The sequence below is a fragment of the Myotis daubentonii genome, chromosome 14 (genome assembly GCF_963259705.1).
Source record: "Myotis daubentonii chromosome 14, mMyoDau2.1, whole genome shotgun sequence".
Lineage (NCBI taxonomy): Eukaryota > Metazoa > Chordata > Mammalia > Chiroptera > Vespertilionidae > Myotis > Myotis daubentonii.
In genome coordinates, this window is record NC_081853.1 from 27082142 (window position 1) to 27102200 (window position 20059).

The following is a 20059-nucleotide window of genomic DNA, read 5'->3' on the forward strand; positions in this document are numbered from 1 at the left end:
CTCAAGTTTTATCAAAATTCAGTTTTATCAAAATTCAGTTAACAGTCAAAGATGGAAACAAACACGACAGGTTTCTATTGCGGTAAATACTTTGGGGAATTATGTTTAAGAACAAAAGCCAACATGAGCAATTGGACCTCTTGGAAGTAGGACAGAGCCATGTAAGGCACGCAGACCCGCAAACGGCATTGCAGCAGGCGGTGGCGTCCCCCCACCCTCCTCCCCTCAGACAGGCCAGGGCGAGCTGAGGGGACCTGCTACCCCGCTGCGGGGTGTTGACTCAGCCCCTGGCATCTGGGCGGAGGAGGCAGGAGGTGCAGTTCCCACACTCCTGGGCTCTGGCTCCGTGCTCGCCTGGATCCCTGGAGACCGCCGCCCAGGAGAGGGGTCTGTCCTCAGACATTTCTAACGCCAGGAGGCTCAGGGTCACTGGCTCAGGGCCGCTGTTACCTCCCTGCTGGGCCCACACCAGGAAGCTTGTCTATATAGATTCTGCCTGATTATGGCGATGAAAGAGAGGCCCGGCCAAGGGAATCAGATTGCCCGGGAACAAGGGCTCCTCCATATCCCCACCTCCCTGCTGAGTCCCTTCCAAAGGTTTCTCAGCGCCTGGAGGGCTAAAGCATGAGCTCACTGCAGGGTTGGGGGTTGGCCCCAGAGGCAGGTTCCTGCTGGGGCATCTGGGACCCCCGCCCCCCCCCCCCCAGTCACCCTGACAAGGGGCAGACAGAGAAGCAGATGGAGACAAGCTGGGGAGAAACACCACTGGGCAGAGGGAGCTCGCAACTGAAAGCTTCGGCTCCGGGTAGCATCAGCCAGGTGGCATGGCGGCGCTGCAGGGCCAAAGGGCCTCAGGGCAGCTGCTGCGTCTTCCTCCAGGTGCCGAGGAGGACGGACACCCCAGCATCTGCTGCAGCTGCTGGTATCCAGAAGCACAATCTCTTGTGCATTGTTGTGTCTTGTTTAGGTTTTGTTTGCAAGACTCAACAAATACCAACTAACCCACCAGGAGTCCCTGATTCAATTAAAGTTCTGCTGGCGATAAATGGATGACTTCTACTAATTTGATAAACGTGGATGAGCTGCCGTTTGAGGAATTTTAATCATATATATTCATTCTACCCATAAAATAATTCCTACGTATAATCCTATACCAAAATCCCAATTTTTCTGTAGGATGTTGTCGTGCTCAATAAGCAGTTTTAGAACACACTCTACCGTTGATAACTTTTATGACCAATTTTTAAGTGAAGAGAGACATCACCCTCAGTAGGAAAAAGGAGGGAGTGGGTGTACCATGCACACCTTTGCCTGCCTGCCTCCCTCCCGTGAGACACTGTGTGTGTGTGTACATGTGTGTGTGTGTGTGCGCGCGCGCGCGCGTGTGTGTGTGTGTGTGTGTGTGTGCGCACCCGCACAGACTGTGGGTGGGTGAACGCTCCTGGGCTCAGGCACCGAGAGTCAGCACCCATGTCACTTACCGGTCAGGAATTCTCAAGGCTCCCTGTCAGCTGTGAGGAAAACCAGTGAGAACCTCCTTTCATGGACATTAGAAATCCTATGAAAATAACCGACAATCCGGAAGTTGCTATACATGGACTTCCATCTTTATAAATCCAGGGTCTGGTATAGTAGCGGATGGATAATGCTAGGTTCGCAGTGTTTACTGAAAGAATGAATGAGTGTGAACTAACCGTTCTCACCGCCGCCGGCTTTTTCCACACTCAAGTGTGGGCGGCTGCTAACAAGAGAACACTTGCCGGGGAGCCGGGAGCATGGGAGGGAGGGAAGGAGCTTTCTCAAGGACAGATGAGTGAGAACTATGGCCAGAAGCCCACGAGTGGCGCTGGGATCGCTCCTCCCAGGAGAGGCTGGCTGTAGAGGAGAGTGAAACACCTCCGAGGTCACGGAGCCACCAAATCACTTGCAGAGAGAGGCTCTCACTCAGTTCTGGGGTCCCCGCCAGAGCTTCCCCACCCGATCCCTGTATCCAGGGAGGGAAATGCCCTAAAGACCGTGGCAGCCAACACCAGGCATCAGCTGCTCTGCTCGAGTCCTGAGGGGCTTGTGACCTTCACCCCCACCCTCTTCCTTAAGTTCAGAGACAGTCGTGTTTGAGATCCCGGTTTAAAAGGCGAAGAGACCAGGGACATTCGCTCAGAGCCGGGCACAGGCTGCTTCCCTCATCTGCACCCACAGGGGCAGTCACAGGCCAGGGATGCACCTCTCTTGGGGGAAAACTCGTCCAGCCATTGGTTTGTGAGTTGAACTGGCCACTCGTCTTTGAGCGAGATGCTTCCCCACTGGCTCCGGGAACTGCCGCAAACCCTGAGCGAGACCCCCCTGCTGAAGAGCTGGCGGGCAGTGTGAGAGCAGGAAAGGTGCTGGGCAAGTGAGGGCGCCTGTGGCCAGGGCATGAGCGCAGCGGGGAAGAGAGAAATACATTGTTCCCAATAACTAGTCTTTTTCAACAATAGTAATTAGCGCTAATTTCCAGGCACTATTCCAAGCACTTCGCCCCATTTAACAAACACACACTTGAAAACAGAGAGGTTACGTTATTGTCCGAGGTTGCAAAGCTTGAGCAAGGGCAGAGGAAAGGATTTAAAACCAAGCAGTGTAGCTCCAGATGGTGCTCTTAAATAGAGTTGATCCAAGCCCCTGGAAGGCAGTCTTCAAATCTGGTACGTGAACGGCTTAAGTTTTATACAGACAAATCCAGGTGAAACAGGGTGTCTGTCATTCGGCGCAGAGTCGGTGGGAGGGGTGGGAGGTGGTCAGTTCTTTGGGTTTAAAGGAGGATGAAGATGGCGAGGACCATGAAGAGGACTCAGAGGATGCAGGGCATGGATGGATGAGTCACCTGATGATGAAGAGGTCAAGGAGGTGGACGTGAAAAGCAATGCACAGAACCAGGACGAGGGGATGATCTCGCACAGCTTTCTTCACTAAAGAGGTGCCTGCCCTACGCCTCCAGGCAGTGCCCTCCAATATCTTACACGTTTTACTTAGCTGGAAGAAAGGAGGGGCTGGTAAGGACCTTGTTAATGGTCAGGCCTGCACCGTACTACCCTCAGAAAGTTGGACTCATGGTTGCAGGCCCTTGTCCGCCTACAGGGCCACAAAGACCATGACTACGCCCCGTCCAGACTGGCTTGCTGTGCAGGGCTGCCTCATCTAGCTGCAGGCCAGGGGCCCACCGACAGAGGGCACCACTCCTTCTCAACCTTTGAATGGTATTTCACAGCTGAGTAGAACCTGTCCCAGGCCTTAGTTCCCTCTGATTCCCATTTCCTGCAGCCTTTGCCCTGGCTCTGAATTCCAGGCCTGCACAGACCATGATGACACACAAGAGCCTTATGCTGAAATGTGGTCCTCCGAGCAGCAGCGCCTGGGGACTTGTTAGGGATGCGGAATCCTAGGCCCGACCCAAGCATTGCTGAATCAGATATGCAGTTTAAATGGGATCCCTTGAAGAGTCATAGACCTGCTAGGTTTGAGAAGTACTGGGCTGGAGGATATAATCTTCATTGGGAAAGTGGCCATATTAGCTTTCTATATGCTGCCATAACAAATGACCACAAATTTAGTGGCTTCAGATGGTACACTATAGATCTCCCATTTCTGTCAGCAGCCTGGGCTCAGTGTGGCTCTGTTGGGCTCCTCTGGAGCCTCAGGGACAGATTTGACTTCCAGGATTCATTTTCTCTGGTTTTCCACACGGTGCCCTCCACCTGCGAGAGAGCAGGTGTATCCAGTCCTCCTCAGCCTCACCGGACTTCTGATTCAGGCTCCTGGGATTGCACCAGGCTCCTGGGATTGCTTCAGGCTCCTGGGATTGCACCAGGCTCCTGGGATTGCACCAGGCTCCTGGGATTGCATCAGGCTCCTGGGATTGCTTCAGGCTCCTGGGATTGCACCAGGCTCCTGGGATTGCACCAGGCTCCTGGGATTGCACCAGGCTCCTGGGATTGCATCAGGCTCCTGGGATTGCTTCAGGCTCCTGGGATTGCACCAGGCTCCTGGGATTGCACCAGGCTCCTGGGATTGCTTCAGGCTCCTGGGATTGCACCAGGCTCCTGGGATTGCTTCAGGCTCCTGGGATTGCACCAGGCTCCTGGGATTGCACCAGGCTCCTGGGATTGCATCAGGCTCCTGGGATTGCTTCAGGCTCCTGGGATTGCATCGGGCTCCTGGGATTGCATCGGGCTCCTGGGATTGCATCAGGCTCCTGGGATTGCATCAGGCTCCTGGGATTGCTTCAGGCTCCTGGGATTGCATCAGGCTCCTGGGATTGCATCGGGCCTCTGGGATTGCACCGGGCTCCTGGTAATGCACCAGGCCTCTGGGATTGCACCAGGCTCCTGGGATTGCACCAGGCTCCTGGGATTGCATCAGGCCTCTGGGATTGCATCAGGCCTCTGGGATTGCACCAGGCTCCTGGGATTGCACCAGGCTCCTGGGATTGCACCAGGCTCCTGGGATTGCACCAGGCTCCTGGGATTGCATCAGGCTCCTGGGATTGCACCAGGCTCCTGGGATTGCATCAGGCTCCTGGGATTGCTTCAGGCTCCTGGGATTGCATCGGGCTCCTGGGATTGCATCGGGCCTCTGGGATTGCACCGGGCTCCTGGTAATGCACCGGCCTCTGGGATTGCACCAGGCTCCTGGGATTGCACCAGGCTCCTGGGATTGCACCAGGCTCCTGGGATTGCATCAGGCCTCTGGGATTGCATCAGGCCTCTGGGATTGCACCAGGCTCCTGGGATTGCACCAGGCTCCTGGGATTGCACCAGGCTCCTGGGATTGCACCAGGCTCCTGGGATTGCATCAGGCTCCTGGGATTACATCAGGCTCCTGGGATTGCACCAGGCTCCTGGGATTGCATCAGGCTCCTGGGATTGCATCAGGCTCCTGGGATTGCACCAGGCTCCTGGGATTGCACCAGGCTCCTGGGATTGCATCAGGCTCCTGGGATTGCATCAGGCTCCTGGGATTGCTTCAGGCTCTTGGGATTGCTTCAGGCCTCTGGGATTGTACCAGGCCTCTGGGATTGTACCAGGCCTCTGGGATTGCACCAGGCTCCTGGGATTGCACCAGGCTCCTGGGATTGCATCAGGCTCCTGGGATTGCATCAGGCCTCTGGCAATGCTGGTGATATTTTCACCAGCACAATCTATCCCAAGGCCAGCTGATCAGTTAAGCAACCTTAGCTTTATCTTCAAAGTCCCTCTTGCACCTGATGTAACATAACCACAGGCATGACACCACAGGCAATGGGTCCAAATCAAGACTCTTCATCTCAGGAGGGGACTCCCAAGCACTTTGATTTTTTTTACTGTGAATTTTATAGGTCGTTTGTCAAGCTTTAAACCTCCTACATCCCGTTTGCTTCTTCCTCCCGGGTCCTGAGTTTCACTCATTAGCCACTGCCCACCACCCACCCTGCTAGGCAGTGTCTCTCAACACATCTGGGTTCCCTCTCACCCCAGGAGAGCTCTCATCAGAGGGGCACAGAATTCTGCAGGAAGTCCACCCCTCTCACACCATCCCCAGCCATCCTGTTCCCTGGAAGGATCACAGGGAACATGGCTAATAACAAAAAATATGATGCTTGGCCGGTGTGGCTCGGTGGTTGAACTTTAACCTATGAACTAGGGAGGTCATGGTTCGATTCCCAGTGTCGGGGATGCTGGAGGCAGCCAATCGATGATTCTCTTTTATCACTGACTAGAGGCCCGATGCACAAAATTCGTGCAAGAGTAGGCCTTCCTTTCCCTGGCTGCAGGCACCGGCTTCCCTCTGGCACCGGGGACTCGGGCTTCCCTTGCAGCCCCGGCTTCGTCCGGAAGGATGTCCAGCCTAATTAGCAGATTATGCTTTTATTATAAATGTTTCTTTTTCTCCTTCTCTCTTCCTCTCTGAAATCAATAAAAATATATTTAAAAAAATATGGCAACTCATGCCTACTATTTCTTGTCACCCTCCCTCTTCCTCAGCTCCTACTTTCAATGTGGGGCTGTGGCCTGCAGGGCAGGAGCACTGGGCAAGTGTGGCATCCCCCAGGCTCGCCGGAGCTGGCACCCAGCCTAGCCTCCGGGGTCGTTTGTCCCCAGCAGGACTGCACACGGCTCCAATCCCAGAGACTCACATTTGAGTAGACAGAGTGGTCAGATCTTCAAACAAATCCAGAGCTAATGACAGCCTGTCTCTAGCTGGTCCGTCACGTGTCAAATCCAATGGGTTCTCATGAAGGCTCTTCAGAGCGATGCCAAGGCCACACACCACCTGAAGAGACTGATGTGGGAGACATCCTCTTACGGTGCTGTCTGTTTTCTGTGCTTAAATACCAGCCCTCACCCGTCTTGACTCCCAAGTGAATTTTGTTTGTAAAACGTCATCCTTAACGGACAGATCCTGCCACTTCTAACCAGAGTTAAAACTATACTCCTGGCTCCTGAAAGTCAACCCAAAAGTCATTCCTGAAAAGCTCTGAAGGTTGAAACATGGTAGCACAGTTGTCTAAAGGGGCTTATTTGAAGGACAACAGTCACTGGGGTGTGAGAAAATTTGGTTAAAAAAGCAGACACACTGCCTTCTAGTCATGCCTGACACCCCTCCTTGCCAGCAAGGGCATGAACGAAGCCTTGCTGCACAGTCTGCCCTCTGGAAGCCGCACGGGAGGCCCGCGGGCAGAGCGTGTGAGGATGCACCGCCAGAACAACTCCCCGTGTGGGGCTAGGCCAGTGGTCGGCAAACTCATTAGTCAACAGAGCCAAATATCAACAGTACTTCTTCAAAATAGACTCGCCCAGGCCGAAAACCGACTTCTGCGCATGGGCCACGAAGTTTCAATCGCACTGTACGCGCACCCGCACATGGTATTTTGTGGAAGAGCCACACTCAAGGGGCCAAAGAGCCGCAAGTGACTGGTGAGCCACAGTTTGCCAACCACGGGACTAGGGGATTTGGAAAACTCAAATGAAAAAATTCCACGTGGACCGTTTCGAATTCACACATCTGTGACTCCCTCTTTCATACGAACCTGCTGCACGGGCTGTGGGCAGACAGCAGACTTCCAGCTCCTTTCACCACTCGCCTTTCACTGGGGAAAACAAGGGCTCCAGCGCAGCAGCCGAACTGGAAACACGGGAAAGCCAGGCTCCGGGAGTCTACCAGACCCTCAAGAGGAGGGCGAGCCCTTGGGAAGGGGCGTGTACATGGACTACATGCTGGCACTGTGCGCACCTTTTCTCCTTCAATCCTTGCAGCTCTCAATATCCAGTGACGAGAACCGCGTAAGATTTATAAGCACCAAATGTACAACAGGATTGAAAGCCAACTCCTCTTCCCTCTGGCCCCAAATGAACGCCCGTGGGCAGGTCCTGTGGAAATTTCCCTCCCAGGCTGCACCTCCCGGGACAGGCAGACAGTGCTAGACTCACTCCCTGAGGAGGCAAAGCTGCCCGTCTTCAGCCCCTGGTCCAAGCTGTGGTCTGAGTAAGCAGTAGACGCCGCACTTACAGGTTGTTGGATATGCAAAAGCTCTCATCCGAATCAGAAGCTGCATTTAAGACACCCAGTGAAGCTCCAAGGAAAACCTGAAATGGAGCAGAAACGGACTGCGCCTGTCCGTCCAGGGCTCCCTTCGTCCCAGGCCACGCATCTGACTCAGACCCGGCCCCTTAACCCTAACTGCCGTCACCGTGGTAACCGCCGCAGGTCTCAGAGCCTGTTCCCTCCTAATTCAACATCTTCGAGAGACCATGTTTTTTCATCTCTGAGGCCTCAGACTCCAGCAAATCACCACCTGGCCCACAGCAGGCCTGTGATAGAGTTGTCGAACTCCCCTAACTTTAATAGGGGAGTGGGTTGTCAACCACGGTCAGACAGCAGTCGGAGCCACGGCGGAACCACGCAGGCACTACGACGATTCGGGGATTAGGTGCATTCCCATTTTTCCCTCCAAAACCCAACATTCCCCCACTTTGGATATTCTTGTCTGTCTTCAGTTGCTAAGACGTCGAAAGTGACAATCTGCCGTCACTGAGATCTGAGTGACAGAGCTCCGGATGGGGCCAGGGCCACTGCCCAGCGCGGAGGCCACCTCGCCTCGGAACGCAGGCCCACATGCCAGGCGAGGCCCAGAGCACTTGTGTTTCTCCCAGACAGCCATCCCCGAGCCAGCCAGTGGGGCCCACTTCTCCTGAGTCGCATCAACACAAAGAAAACCTCGAAAATATCCGTTTTGCTTTTTAAGCAGAAAATAAAAAATAGACTTAAAAAAAAAGCATACCTTTTTCAATAAAGGAGAAAGTCCCTCATATTGTGACAAAGGCTTGTAACTCTTGAGGAGGAGGGAAAATTTCAATGACACCAATCAAAGAATCCTATCTAATAAAAGAGAAAAATGGTAATTGGCGTACGACGATACCCTTTTCATTGGCTAATCAGGGCTATATGCAAATTAACTGCCAACTAAGATTGGCAGTTAACTGCCAACAAGATGGCGGTTAATTTGCATATGTAGGCACAATGCAGGGAGGCGAAAGGGAAAGCAGGAAGAAGCCTCCTGCCACCGATAGTGATCGGAAACCCAGGGGGAAGCTAAGAGCTGGGGGGCAGGGCAAAGGCGGCCCTGGGGCCGCCTTTGCCCTGCCCCCCAGCCATGATGGGAGAATCAGGTGCCTTTTCCGCCCTGGCCAGTGATAGCAGGAAGTAGGGGTGGAGCCAGCGATGGGAGCTGGGCACGGTCGAAGCTGGCAGTCCCGGGAGCTAGGGGTCCCTTGCCTGGGCCTAAAGCGGAGCCCACGATCGTGGGGCCGCTGCAGTTGCGGGTCCCCACTGCCCGGGCTGGACGCCTCAGCCAGAGGCGTCAGGCCTGGGCAAGGGGCCGATCCTGCGATTGGAGGGTGATGGGGGTCAACGCCTGAGGGCTCCCAGTATGTGAGAGGGGGCAGGCTGGGCTGAGGGACACTCCCCCCACACACACCCAGTGCATGAATTTCGTGCACCAGGACCCTAGGCCTATATAATAAAAGGCTAATATGCAAATCGACCAAACGGCGAAACAACCGGCTGCTATAATGTGCACTGACCACCAGGGGGCAGATGCTCAATGCAGGAGCTGCCCCCTGGTGGTCAGTGCGCTCCCACAGGGGTAGCACTGCTCAGCCAGAAGCCAGGCTCACTGCTGGTGAGCACAGCAGTGGTGGTAGGAGCCCCTCCCGCCTCTGCAACAGTGCTAAGGATGTCCAACTGCCAACTTAGGCCCGCTCTCTGTGGGGAGTGGGCCTAAGCTAGCAGTCGGACATCCCCTGAGGGCTCCTGGACTGTGAGAGGGCACAGGCCAGGCTGAGGTGCCAACCCCACTCCACCCCCCCCCCCCCCGCCACCACCACCAGGTGCATGAATCTCATGCACCAGGCCTCTAGTGCTGAAATAAAACTCTACTGTTTTGTTGGAAGTTTTTTCCCCTCACAATTATAAAGTCCTTTTTATTAGTCAAAATCACAGTCACCTTGATTAAAAGGATGGGACACGCCATCCTCAGCAGAAAATGATAGTTTATAGAACCCCCCCCCCCCCATACAGTCCCAATTAAAAACTAGAAAAAAATCTTCCCTCCTTCCCTACGATGTCATGGTAGGCTGGCTCCTCCAGTGGCACTGTAGCTCCAGAGGGGCCAGCTCACCACAGCACCCTCCCCTTCACCTTGGGGAGAGGAGGGATGCTGGTGGTCAAGGAGGTTAAAACATTAGTTCCAGTAAGACCTGTTCCCAAACATGCATGTCCTTCCTATCCCCCAAGGCCTGGGACCATGGAGAATAGGGGACAGATAAGCCCAGCTAAAAGGAGCAATTTGAGGAGGTTAGGAGAAGTCCAACATACCTTCTCCCTTTTCCTTCTCAAAAAAAAAAAAAAAAAAAAAGGAAAGAAAAGGCAGTTTTGGGTCTTTATCACACCAAAAATGGTTCCCCTCAGACATGAGAAAAAGACCAAGAAGTCCAGTCTGGGGTGGGGAAAACTCAGAGCTCATCTAACCTTGCACCGCCATTAATGTCACCTTCATGGCAATGGCTAAGCTAGGCCCCTTTTCTTGGCTACCTGCACTGTCCAGAACAGCAGATGGAAAAATACAGAGCGAGGAGATCAGGGGATCACCCCAGGCACAGGGGTCCCCCCCCCCCAAGATTCCCTCAATCATCGGGTGGGATGTGCAGGGCAGAATACATCGTCACCTGACTGTCCTTCTGCCGTCGGCACTAGAGGCTGTGCTGGATACTTCGGAGGGACCCTCCAGCTGTAATAAAGGCCCAGAGCCCCATGGAAACAGTGACTGCATAGATGGGCAGCAGGCTGGCCTCGTACCATGGGTTCAGGAATGTCAGTAGATGACTCCCAACCCCCAGGCCCAAAGTCCAGCACTGTCTCCTCTCACAGGCATCAAAGAATACAACTCTCCAGAAGGTATGAAGCAGGATGATGGCTGCTGTCAGGAGAGCAATGCCAAGAAGTAATAGGGTGTGAATCTCCATGGATCCCAACCACACCTGGCCCAAGTGCATCAGCCAAAATATTGATAACAGAGAAGACACCACTGATGATACTGAAAGACCAGACACATAGGCCATCTGGTGGATGGAGAAGGGTGATCTTCCACCCTCACTCAGCAATGCTAACCCCTCATCTGCCTTCTTAAGCAGCTTGTAGTAGGCAAAGCGGAACACCTCCTGTAGAAGGACAGAGACCACAGCACCAAAAATCAGGAGGCCATACTGGAGCTGGGCATCTGACGGGTTGGTCACATGGACCAAGATGAACCAGACCACAGAGGCCAGGAGCAGAGAGACCAGCCAGAAAAATGCCCCTGCGACCAGGATGATGACACGAAGTGGGTCCCCAGGCACAGTGATCAAGAGTGCAAAGTCCAGGCCGAAAGCGACAAAAATGCACCCGAAAAACACTGCGGCCCCTATTGCTGGTCAGCTGGGGGCGGGGTGGAGGCCTGGCCAAGAGAGGCAAATGGGAGGAGCACGCCCGCCAGAGTCCACGTGGGGTGGCGACCTGACCCGAAAGGGGCGAGGTGCAATGTCACCCTGGGGCCCTGGGGAAGGGGTGGTTGGAAGTTTTGAGTAAGTTTCATGTTTTATATTTCACCATTTATGTGGGGTTTTTTGAATAAATCTTTATTGTTCAGATTATTAGTGTTCCTCTCCCCCTTCCCCCCATAGCTGCCCTCCACCAGGTTTCCACCTACCCCATGCCCTTATCCCACCCCCATTGTCCTCGTCCATAGGTTTAAGATTTTTGTCCAATCTCTTCCCCCACCACCGAGAATTGTCAGTCCACTCCCTTTCTATGCCCGATTCTATTATTTCACCAGTTTATTCCATTCTTCAGATTTTTTATTCACTTGATTTTTAGACTCACTTGATAGATGTGTATTTGTTGTCACTTCGTTGTTCATAATTTTTATCTTTACCTTTTTCTTCCTCTTCTTAAAGAATACCCTTCAGCATTTCATATAATACTGGTTTGGTGGTGGTGAACTGCTTTACTTTTTCTTGTCTGTGAAGCTCTTTATCTGACCTTCAATTCTGAATGATAGCTTTGCTGGGTAAAGTAATCTTGGTTGTAGGTTCTTGCTATTCATCCTTTTGTATATTTCTTGCCACTCCCTTCTGGCCTGCATAATTTCTGTTGAGAAATCAGCTGACAGTTGTATGGGTACTCCCTTGTAGGTAACTGACTTTTTTTTCTCTTGCTGCTTTTAATAATTCCCTTTGTCTTTTGCTCTTGGCATTTTAATTATGATGTGTCTTGGTGTGGTCCTCTTTAGATTCCTCTTGTTTGGGGTTCTCTGTGCTTCCTGGACTTGTAAGTCTATTTCTTTCACCAGGTAGGGGAAGTTTTCTGTCATTATTTCTTCAAATATGTTTTCAATATCTTGCTCTCTCTCTTCTTCTGGCACACCATAATTTGGATGTTGGTATGTTTTGAAGTTGTCCCAGAGGCTCCTTACACTATCTTCATATTTTTGAATTCTTTTTGCTTTTCTGGTTGTATGTTTTGCTTCTTCATATTTCAAATCTTTGACTTGATTCTTGGGATCCTTTTGTCTGCTGTTGGATCTCTGCATAATATCCTTTATTTCAGTCAGTGTATGCTTAATTTCTGATTGGTCCTTTTTCATATCCTTGAGGGTCTCACTAAATTTCTCTGAGGTTTCTAGGAGATTCTTTAGTAACCTTATAACCATTGTTTTGAACTCTATTTTCAGTATGTTGCTTTCATCCATTTCTTTCATTTGTGACTTGTTTCTCTGTGCATTTTTGCTGCTTCCCTGTGTTTGTTTCTATGTACTGGGAAGCTGTTAAGTCTCCTTGAGTTGATAGAGTGGCCTTATGTGGTTGGTGTCCTATTGGGCCCAGTGGCTCAGCCTCCCCAGTCACCTGAGATGGACGCTCTTGGTGCACCCCTTTGTGGGCTGTGTGCACAGTTTTGTAATTAACCCTTGATTGCTGTTGGTATCACTAGGATTTGACCTCCAGGTCTATTGGCTGTGATGACCAGCTGTCTCTACACTGGAAGATCTGTTGCGCAGGAGACACCCTTATGGGGCAGGACTTGCTTTCGTGGGGCTTTGGTGCTCACTGAGTCTGCCCCCTGAGTGTGTCTCTCATGGATGTGAAGAGTTGTAATCCGGTATGGTCTCACTCTGAACACTGGGTACACTGGCTCTTGGATCTCTGAAGAGGTGCAAAGTCAGCCACCGTCTGGGGCTGCCCAGCAGGAGCTACCGAGAGATCTGCAGATTCCTCCTCTTTGGATGGGGTTGGAAGTGCCCAGACAAGGCCCAGCTGTGAAGCAAGGCCGCTGTTGCTGCCAGGCCTTGGGCCTTCTTTTGGAATCTCTGGGGTTCTCTGACCCAGCTGCTGTTTGTTTTAGGCGAAAGGACAGGCCATTCATATGCAAAAGCCGATGCACACAGCTTGTGTGGGGTGGGGTCTCTGGGAATCACCAGCGTGGAGCAAACAGCAATGGCTGCCCTGAATCAAAGCCCCTGGTTCTCTGTGTCCCACACACCCATGCAGGAACAATGATCGCCGTGAGCACCTCTGTGAGTAAGCCGCCCTTGCGTTCCTGTCCCGATGCCAGACAGTCCGGTTTCTCCCCGTGTGTGTCTGGGTCCCCCCGAGTCTCGCTAGGAACTGGAGTTCAGAGCCAGCAGAAGCTTGTATGGACCTCCCGGTTTAAAGAACAGCCCTTCCAGTGCCTCTGCACCTCTGACCGGTCTCAGTGCGCTCTCTTCACCTCTCTAGTTGTGGAACTTCCACTCAGCCAGCTTTCCCACGGTTCTGGGTGGTAGTTGTTCTGCCGTTTAGTTGTAATTTTGATGTGGTTGTGAGAGGCAGCGAGTATAGGTGATTACCTATGTCGCCATCTTGGTGTTTTTTTTCCCTTCACAATTTATGTTTTTTATTAGAGACAACAGTCTACTAAATAAAAGTATTAACAAGATATTTCACAATTTAAATCTTAGAAATTTAATTCCATTAATAAAAGTGGGTGCATATTCATACTGGGTAACCTAAAAATGCTGTTTCATCTATGGTCTAAAATACTTTTCATAAGAAATTTAGTCCCAGCACTAATAGTTCCATCACTATTTTTTTTTTTACATGTTTTATAATGAACAGTTTGTTATTTTTTTAATAAAAGAGAGAAATATTGATTTGAGAGAACAAATCAATTGGTTCCCTCCTACACACACCCCGACAAAGGCCTGGGCCAGGGAGGAGCCTGCAACCAGAATTGTGCCCTTGACCAGGATTGAACCTGGGATCTTTAGGTCCACAGGCAGACGCTCTATTCCCTGAACCAAACCGGCTAGGGCAACAGTTGTTGTTCTTAATAATAACTTTACAATAAACTCAAGACAACCTTTCAAATCTGCTTTTATTTTCTTTTTTCCTCCGCACACACAGAACTTCTCCCCACACATTTCTTGCAGCTGTAAAGTCACTTCATGTTGGTCAGGTACCATTTTACCTCTAAAACTTGGTTGGCATCAATATATGACAGTTAACCAGTGTTAAATCTATAAAATATTTACATGGCACAGCACATTAAGCTTTAGACACTTGGCAATTAAACCACATAAAAAAATAGGACAAGACCCACATGTTCAGAATCAGGTGTTCACAGTCCCCATCTGACGACTGTACAAGGGTTCCAAAGGCAGCAGAGGCAACAGGCAGTTACTTCAGAGGACACCGAACACTACAATTGGGAAGCACATTACAATGTTACCGCAGTGTCATGTACCACCCCACCTCTCTCTCAGGTGGCCTCATAATTCTAGAATGTCAGGTCCGGCTGATACAAAATAAAGACAAACAACACAACATTTACTCTGTGGACATATTCTAACTCCTACTATGCACGCATTGTGATTTTGAAAGCAACTCGTCCTAAAAACTTGTCACGATCATCATAGTTTTTCAGGTTTTTTGATCCAACAATCTTGCACTCGACTGTTACTTCTTTTGGGGTACTGCTAGCAGTATAGTTGAGCTGGACAGCAACTAATGGCTGTAGATAACTCGCCTGGTAAATAAAGGAAAACATATCAATTCAAATTCAAAGTAACTTCATCAAAAGTTAAGTTTATTCTGTAAAATTTTAAAACCAAAGTTTTAATCTATTAATTAGATCTATTATTTTCCATTCTCTACTTTTCCCCCTTAAAACTGGATGTTCATTTATTTTCACTTAATTTTTATTGATAAGAGTATTTATGACTATGAATTTCCCTGAGTACTGTTTTAAAAGCATCCCATGGGCTGTGATTATATTGCTTCATTGCCAGTATTTTTAAGATATCCTACAAGTTGGGTTTGAATTTTCCCTTTCACTCAAGTTGTTTAATAAAAATGTTGACTCCCTCCCTCTTTTGAGAGGGGCCCTTTTATTAATTTCTTTGGCTAATCCTCACCCGAGGATATTTTTTCCACTTGTTTTGAGAGAGTGGAAAGTGGTGGGGGCACTGATGTGAGACACCAATGGCCTTGACGGGGACTTGAACCCAGGACCCTCCAGTGCGTAGGGTGATGCTCTAATCACTGCGCCACTGGCCAGGGCTAGGATGTATTTTTTAACAATAAATTTTGCGACTGTTCTAGGTGTGCTTGAGGATTTGTATTGTATTACCTCCGTGTTATTCTGTTTGATAAATGTGCATAAGATCCACCTTACTTGCCCTAGCTGGTTTGGCTCCGTGGATAGAGCGTCGGCCTGCGGACTCAAGGGTCCCAGGTTCGATTCTGGTCAAGGGCATGTACCTTTGGTTGCAGGCACATCCCCAGTGGGGGGTGTGCAGGAGGCAGCTGATCGATGTTTCTCTCTCATCGATGTTTCTAGCTCTCTATCCCTCTCCCTTTCTCTCTGTAGAAAATGAATAAAATATATTTGAAAAAAAAAAAAAAAGATCCACCTTACTCATTACGTTAGTTAGGTCTCCTGTATCCCTACTGTGTAATGTGGCACAAATATACTCAGTTGCTGTACTGTCATTATGATTTCTAAATACAATTCTTCACTGAAAGGCACTAGGGCCTGATTCCAGGGTTAGGAAAGGAAAGTAAGAAGTGCTCAAAGAATCCTGGGGGCATGTCAAAAGGACATAGAAGCCAGCCTGAATGTTTCCCACCAGCCAAATCTGGGTCTAGCACCCAAGTAAGTGATTATAACAGATTATATATAACCCCTGAATAAGAATCCATGAAAACATAATGATACACATAATAAATGATAGAGAAGAAAAAGTTCTTTCTTAGAGTAGAATGCCAACTAGTAAATGGAAAAAGGAGAGATAGAATTAGAAAAACATTTGGGCTGACTAGAGTGTCAGCACGTGGATCAAAAAGTCCTAGGTTCGATTCCGGTAAAGGGCATATACCTCGGCTGCAGGCTCCTCCCTGGCCTGGGCCCTGGTCAGGGCATGAGCAGGAGGCAACCAATCAATATGCCTCTCTCACATCGATGTTTCTGTCTTTCCCTCTCTCTAAAAATCAATGGAAAATTATCCTCAAGTGAGGATTTTAATAACTAAAAAGTAAATAAAACTTTATTTAAAAAAAAAAAAAGAAAAACATTGGGAACAGCTCTATTATTAACTGATTTATGCAAGAATCAACAAATGCTAAGGCTATGAGAGAAACAATTTTACAGACTCCAAGTATTCTCCCCAGATAATATTTATTGATTACAGTGGAGAAACCTGGCCGACACCAGTTGGTAACCAGGAGTTCAAGGTTACTATCACCATTAATGGGACTAATCAATACCAAGTCTCTCCTGAGGAACATTCTTAAAAGGAAGTAACATTTCTTCTGAGGCATACCTGCCAAAAATGTACAACCTACATTTAATCATGAAGAACACCAGACAAGCTCAAACTGAGCAACACAAACAAAACAAGCCAAGAGAGGCCTGTACCGGTTTTTGAAGAGTACAAGGTTTGAGGAATGCTCCAGGTCACAGGTGACTAAAGATGTTAACAGTGTGATATCCCGGGGCTGGAAAACGCTTTTCTTTTCCAATGAAAGACATCACTGGAACAACCGCTGAAATCTCAACAAGGCCCAGCAACTGGACAATAGCCTCTAATAATGTTAACTTCCTTTGATGACTAGATTATGATTAGTAAGATGATGTCATTATTTTTAGGAAATAGCACTCAAGCATTTAGTGTAAAGTGGCATCATGTTTATAACTTTGTCCCAAATGGTTCAGGGAAAAAAATTATATATAAATGGAGACTGATAAGACAACTGAGGTAAAATAGTAACATTTGGGAAATCTAGGCAAAAGGTCTATGGGAATTCTTTTTACTATTTTAACCACTTTATGTTTGAAATCATTTTAAAATAAAAGTTTTCTAAGTATATATACAGTATGATCCCAATTTTATAAAATGATTTATAAACATATACTTAAAAAATATGAAAGAAACTAGGCCACAACATAGTTATCTCTGGGTAATAAGCTTTATTTATTTCTTGACTAATTCTTCTCTACATTCTCTAAATAAACACATCCTAAATAAAGTGATAATGGTATTTTCTACTTGAATTTTTTGTTTTGAATTGTAGACAAGGAATCTTCATTTGCCATCACCATTTGTATTTAAAAACAAGAACAAATGATGCACAAGTTACACAAGACAGGTCTACCTGTCCCAGACAAGTGTCATTTTAATGCAGATGTGCCTGTTCCCACTTAAGAACTTCTAAATACTTACATGCAGTTTTTTCCCATAATATGGAAAATATTTTAAGTCTATGTTTCCCTCAGGAGGATAAGCTGATAGAGTTGTTGTGTTTTCACCCTATAGTTGAAAACAAAAGAAACCCTCTTTAAGGTCACAAAAAAAGTGAATTTAGAAAATGTATTTATTACACAGCAGTAACAGTTATGAACAGTATAGGGAAACTACAATGCTATTCCAAGGACATTAATCGCAAGTGCAGTTTTGAGGAGACTTACTCATCTTGATTTAAACCCCCTGAAATAAACTGTCTTTACTTTTCTTACATTCCCTGTTGCGCTGTATGCTTTCCCATGAGTACCTCCTAACGTACAGCCAGATCTATCCACACACTGTCTGTGAAAGCTTACTTTTCCTCCGACCCCTAACTGCTCGTGCCTCGGCCACTTGGCAGCAGGAACACACCATAGATCTAGGACCAGTGCATTCCTGAAACGATAAAATGCTGTGCTTCCAGCTGGAAGGCAACAGCTGCCACAACCCAGAGTGTAGTGCTCAGGCCTGGGAAGCAGCAGGTCCCAAAGTTTCAGGTGATTAATAACCATGGTAACTGTAACCAGAAGGGGGAACTATGGTGACATGACAAAAACTATTAGGAAAAACATTAAGTAATCCAAGCAAAAAACCACACTTAACCAATTTAAATACCACATTTCCCTTAAATAAATTTATGAGCACATGTATATCAATTAAAAGTATTGAGTCGACTGGAATTATATTCCATGTATTTAAAAAACAGAAGAACATACAAATCTAATCACCATCTATATATAAGCCAACTCATTCATGCTATTTATTAGCTAACTCTGGTATTCTTATTTTTAAAATATATTTTTATTCATTTCAGAGAGAAAGATAGAAACATCAATGATGAGGGAGAATCATTGATCGGCTGCCTCCTGCATGCCCTCTACTGGGGATTGAGCCCAAAACCTGGGCATGTGCCCCAACCGGGAATCAAACCGTGACTTCCTGGTTCATAGGTCAACTGTCAACCACTGAGCAACATTGGCCAGACCAGTACCCTATCTAATAAAAGACAAATATGCAAATTGACCACACCTTTGCTATGCCCCAAGCCACGTCCACCAGCCAATCAGAGCGACTATATGCAAATTGACACAACCAAGATGGTGGCCAGCAGTCATGGAGCTGGAGCAAGCAGGAGGCTTGGTTGCCCCCGCGATGGAGGAAGCCAAGCTTCCTGCCTGCTCTGGCCTCTGCTGAAGGAGTGGTTGGGGGCCTGGGCCGCTGGGAGTGGGGCGGGAACTAAGCAGCCAGGAGAGGGGTCTGGGCCGCCAGGAGCAGGGTGGGAACTTCCCGGGGTGGGCGTCAGGCTGCTGGGAGCGGGGCAGGAACTTCTGCCATGTCGCCATGGCAACGTGGCATAAGTTTCTGCCCCATAGCTGCTTGCTCATTCACTTACTCGCTCATTCATTCACTCACTCACTCAGCAAACCCTCTCAGGTCCCTGGCACTAGGCCAGGCACTGAAGGTGAAGCAGGATAAGACAGAGCTATGTCCTCAAGATGTTAGTAATTCAGTAGGGCGAAGCAGGCACATGAACGAGGCAGGTGTACGCACAGATGCACTGTACTGGGTTCGGGGAGGGCTGTAACTAATGCCAACTTTGTTCTCTTGATAAAATGGGGCCTCGGGAGCCAGGCCGCCCCAAGCCTATAGGCCTGTGCCTAGGCCCGGAGCAGCCGGGGTCCCGGAACATGACAGAGGGTGCAGGTCGGGCTGAGGGGTCTGCCCCCACCCCTCACTCCTCCACCCCTGTGTACAAATTTTGTGCATCGGGCTACTAGTTCTTAATAAATGACTTATAAATATCTCGTGTAACACATCCAAAATAGGTCTAATTTTAATGACTGTAATTTTAACACACTAGATAACAAATAGACAATTATTAAAATCAGTGGTAAGTTTACTAAATAAAAATTAAAATAAAACCTTACTAAATGCTTCAATTCTAGATTTGCGTAGTAATTTCTATTTTTGAAAGCACATGAAACACTGAAGTGTAATTATTAACTGTCATGCAACACGTGCATGGGGTGATCCAGGGAAGACGACACAAAGCAGTGACGATGCTCCACCGGAAGGGCAAGTTCTATGAGCCAGAGCGCAGGTGTGCAGGGAGAGCAGCGAGAACAAGGCTAAGAGAAGCAATTCCAACACCACCCTAGCATCTGTACTCTTAACATTTAAAAAAAAGGAGTCTAAAATAGCATTTTATCTCAGAGAAAAAAATAATTGTTTGGTTATGAGTGCTTTTCTGCACTGCTTTGTATAATCTAATTCACAGAAACACATAGGTGGTCCCTAAAATATAAAAAGTTTCCTTTGGGTTACAGTTTATTGTACACTTCAGTATGTATTTCCAGCCACATTTAGCTGATATTTACCTCATTTATTGATGCTAACAACCCTTAAGAGGGCAGGAGCCCCAGCTGGTTTAGCTCAGTGGATAGAGTGTTGGCCTGCAACTAAAGGGTCCTGGGTTTGATTCTGGTCAAGGGCATATGCCAGGGTTGTGGGCTTGATCCCCAGTGTGGGGCATGCAGGAGGCAGCTATTCAATGATTCTCTCTCATCACTGATGTTTCTATCTCTCTCTTGCTCTCCCAATAAAAAAAAAAAGAAAGAAAAAAGAGGCAGGATCAATTACGGAGAGGGGAGCTAATGTCAGAGTTAAGGTCACAGGCTCAAGATTGCCCAC

The 20059-nt window shown here is 48.6% G+C and overlaps 1 protein-coding gene and 1 pseudogene across 1 annotated transcript in view; both read right to left on the reverse strand.

The window, feature by feature from the left end:
- Window positions 1–9870: 9870 nt before the first annotated feature.
- On the reverse strand, window positions 9871–11297 carry LOC132215408 (gamma-secretase subunit APH-1A-like; annotated as a pseudogene).
- A 2647-nt stretch (window positions 11298–13944) lies between these two features.
- ATP1B3 (ATPase Na+/K+ transporting subunit beta 3) overlaps window positions 13945–20059 on the reverse strand; it is a 40020-nt gene continuing 33905 nt past the window's right edge. The window contains exons 6-7 of the mRNA XM_059663740.1: window positions 17309–17395; window positions 13945–14613 (exon numbers count right to left, since the gene is read on the reverse strand). Coding sequence (XP_059519723.1) covers window positions 14443–14613; window positions 17309–17395 — 258 coding nt within the window. The 3' untranslated portion in view covers window positions 13945–14442. The remainder of the gene's footprint in view (window positions 14614–17308; window positions 17396–20059) is intronic.